Source organism: Anneissia japonica, unplaced genomic scaffold (assembly GCF_011630105.1).
Source record: "Anneissia japonica isolate Jap-2015-1 unplaced genomic scaffold, ASM1163010v1 scaffold41127_len1518_cov102, whole genome shotgun sequence".
NCBI classification, from domain to species: Eukaryota; Metazoa; Echinodermata; class Crinoidea; order Comatulida; family Comatulidae; genus Anneissia; species Anneissia japonica.
In genome coordinates, this window is record NW_022757697.1 from 1 (window position 1) to 1,510 (window position 1,510).

The 1,510-nt window shown below is 40.4% G+C and overlaps 1 protein-coding gene across 1 annotated transcript; it reads left to right on the forward strand.

The window, feature by feature from the left end:
• Positions 1 to 801: 801 nt before the first annotated feature.
• On the forward strand, positions 802 to 1,467 carry LOC117124868 (uncharacterized protein F54H12.2-like; the record flags this gene model as incomplete). The annotated part of the gene is made up of 1 exon (XM_033271203.1): positions 802 to 1,467. A coding segment is annotated over exon 1 (666 nt), but the record flags the coding sequence as incomplete, so codon positions are not given.
• Between the last annotated feature and the right edge of the window lie 43 nt (positions 1,468 to 1,510).

Sequence of the window (1,510 nt, forward strand, 5' to 3'; positions counted from 1 at the left end):
CGTCTGGTAAAGAAGGAATTTGACACAGTAACTATAGATATAAGAAGTGATACGGGTGAAAAAGTATCATTTCAACGCGGAAAGGTTTTGGTTAAGCTTCACTTTAGACAGATACGATCTTCTAATCTTGTATAATGCATTCCGTGTACGATGATTATTACTTACGTCAGGTGGGAGGGACGGCCGACTCTATGCCGGTTTTCAGTGGGTCTGTAACGCAAAGAGGATTTGGACTAGGGGGCGTTCTCGCTGGTCTTTTTAAGCAATCTGTACCGTTATTGAAGAAGGGGGCAAAAGCTCTCGGAAAACAGGCTATTCGAACTGGAGCAAAAATAATGGAGGATGCAATACACGGAAGAAACATCAAAACTGCGGCCAAAAGAAGATTAACTCAGGCGGGAAAACGTATCGTTAAAAACACAGTTGGAAAAGTTAACAAAAAGCGGAGACGCGCTAAATCATCAGTCAGTTCCCGACCGACCAAGAGAGCGAAAAGATCGCTGGATATATTTGACGCCTAATTGGTTAAATTCGTTTGAAAAATGGCTTTGATTCACGATAACTCTTGCGAATGTTTAAAATGAAACCCTCCTCTCGTATGGTTCGGACGCTAAACAAACTCAACTGACAGGGGGTTTGTATTACAAGGATACAGCCGGTCGCATGGACTCAAACAATCCGTTTGCCGCTCTCAATGAATCTAATTTAGTTTTGACAAAACGACACCAATTTTAAAAAAAAAGCCGATTGATAGACCTTGTAGGACCCATCCATTGTGACATATTCTTTCAAGATCGTATGATGCTGAATGGCGTTGATGTTAAAGTGAAACTTCATCGAAGTAAAAATCCATTCTGCTTAATGTCATCTACTCAAGTTGGCTACAAGGTTCACATGGAAGATGCTTCTATATTAGTACGTAAAGTTAAAGTTAACCCCTCTATAGCTATTGCGCACGCAAAGGCACTGGAACACGGTACAGCAAAATACCCTGTTAGAAGAGTAGAAGTGAAGACGCTTACGATACCAACAGGAAATTTATCATTTACGAGAGAATCTCTATTCAACGGCATTCAACCTTCTCGTTTGATTGTGGGTCTAGTTTCTACCGAAGCATTTAATGGCTCTTATCAGCTTAACCCGTTTAATTTTCATCATTACGAAACAAACTTTGTAGCGTTGCACTTGGACGGAGAAACTCATCCGTGGATTCAGCCAGTTTTCGGACAGGATGGAGCGGATGATAGCTATATGTTAGCTTACCATACATTATTTACCGGTTTAAACGATCTTTTCGAGAACAAGGGACACCTCATTAACAGAGAAGATTTCGCTCACGGTTACACGTTATTTGCATTTGACCTATCCCCAGACCTCTCATCCAACAAGGCTCACTTTAACCTCGTCCGTCAACGAAATCTTAGTTTAGAAATAAAATTTGCCCTACCGTTACCACATACTGTGAATGTAATAGTTTATGCTGAATTTGAGAATATTATAGAAATTGATA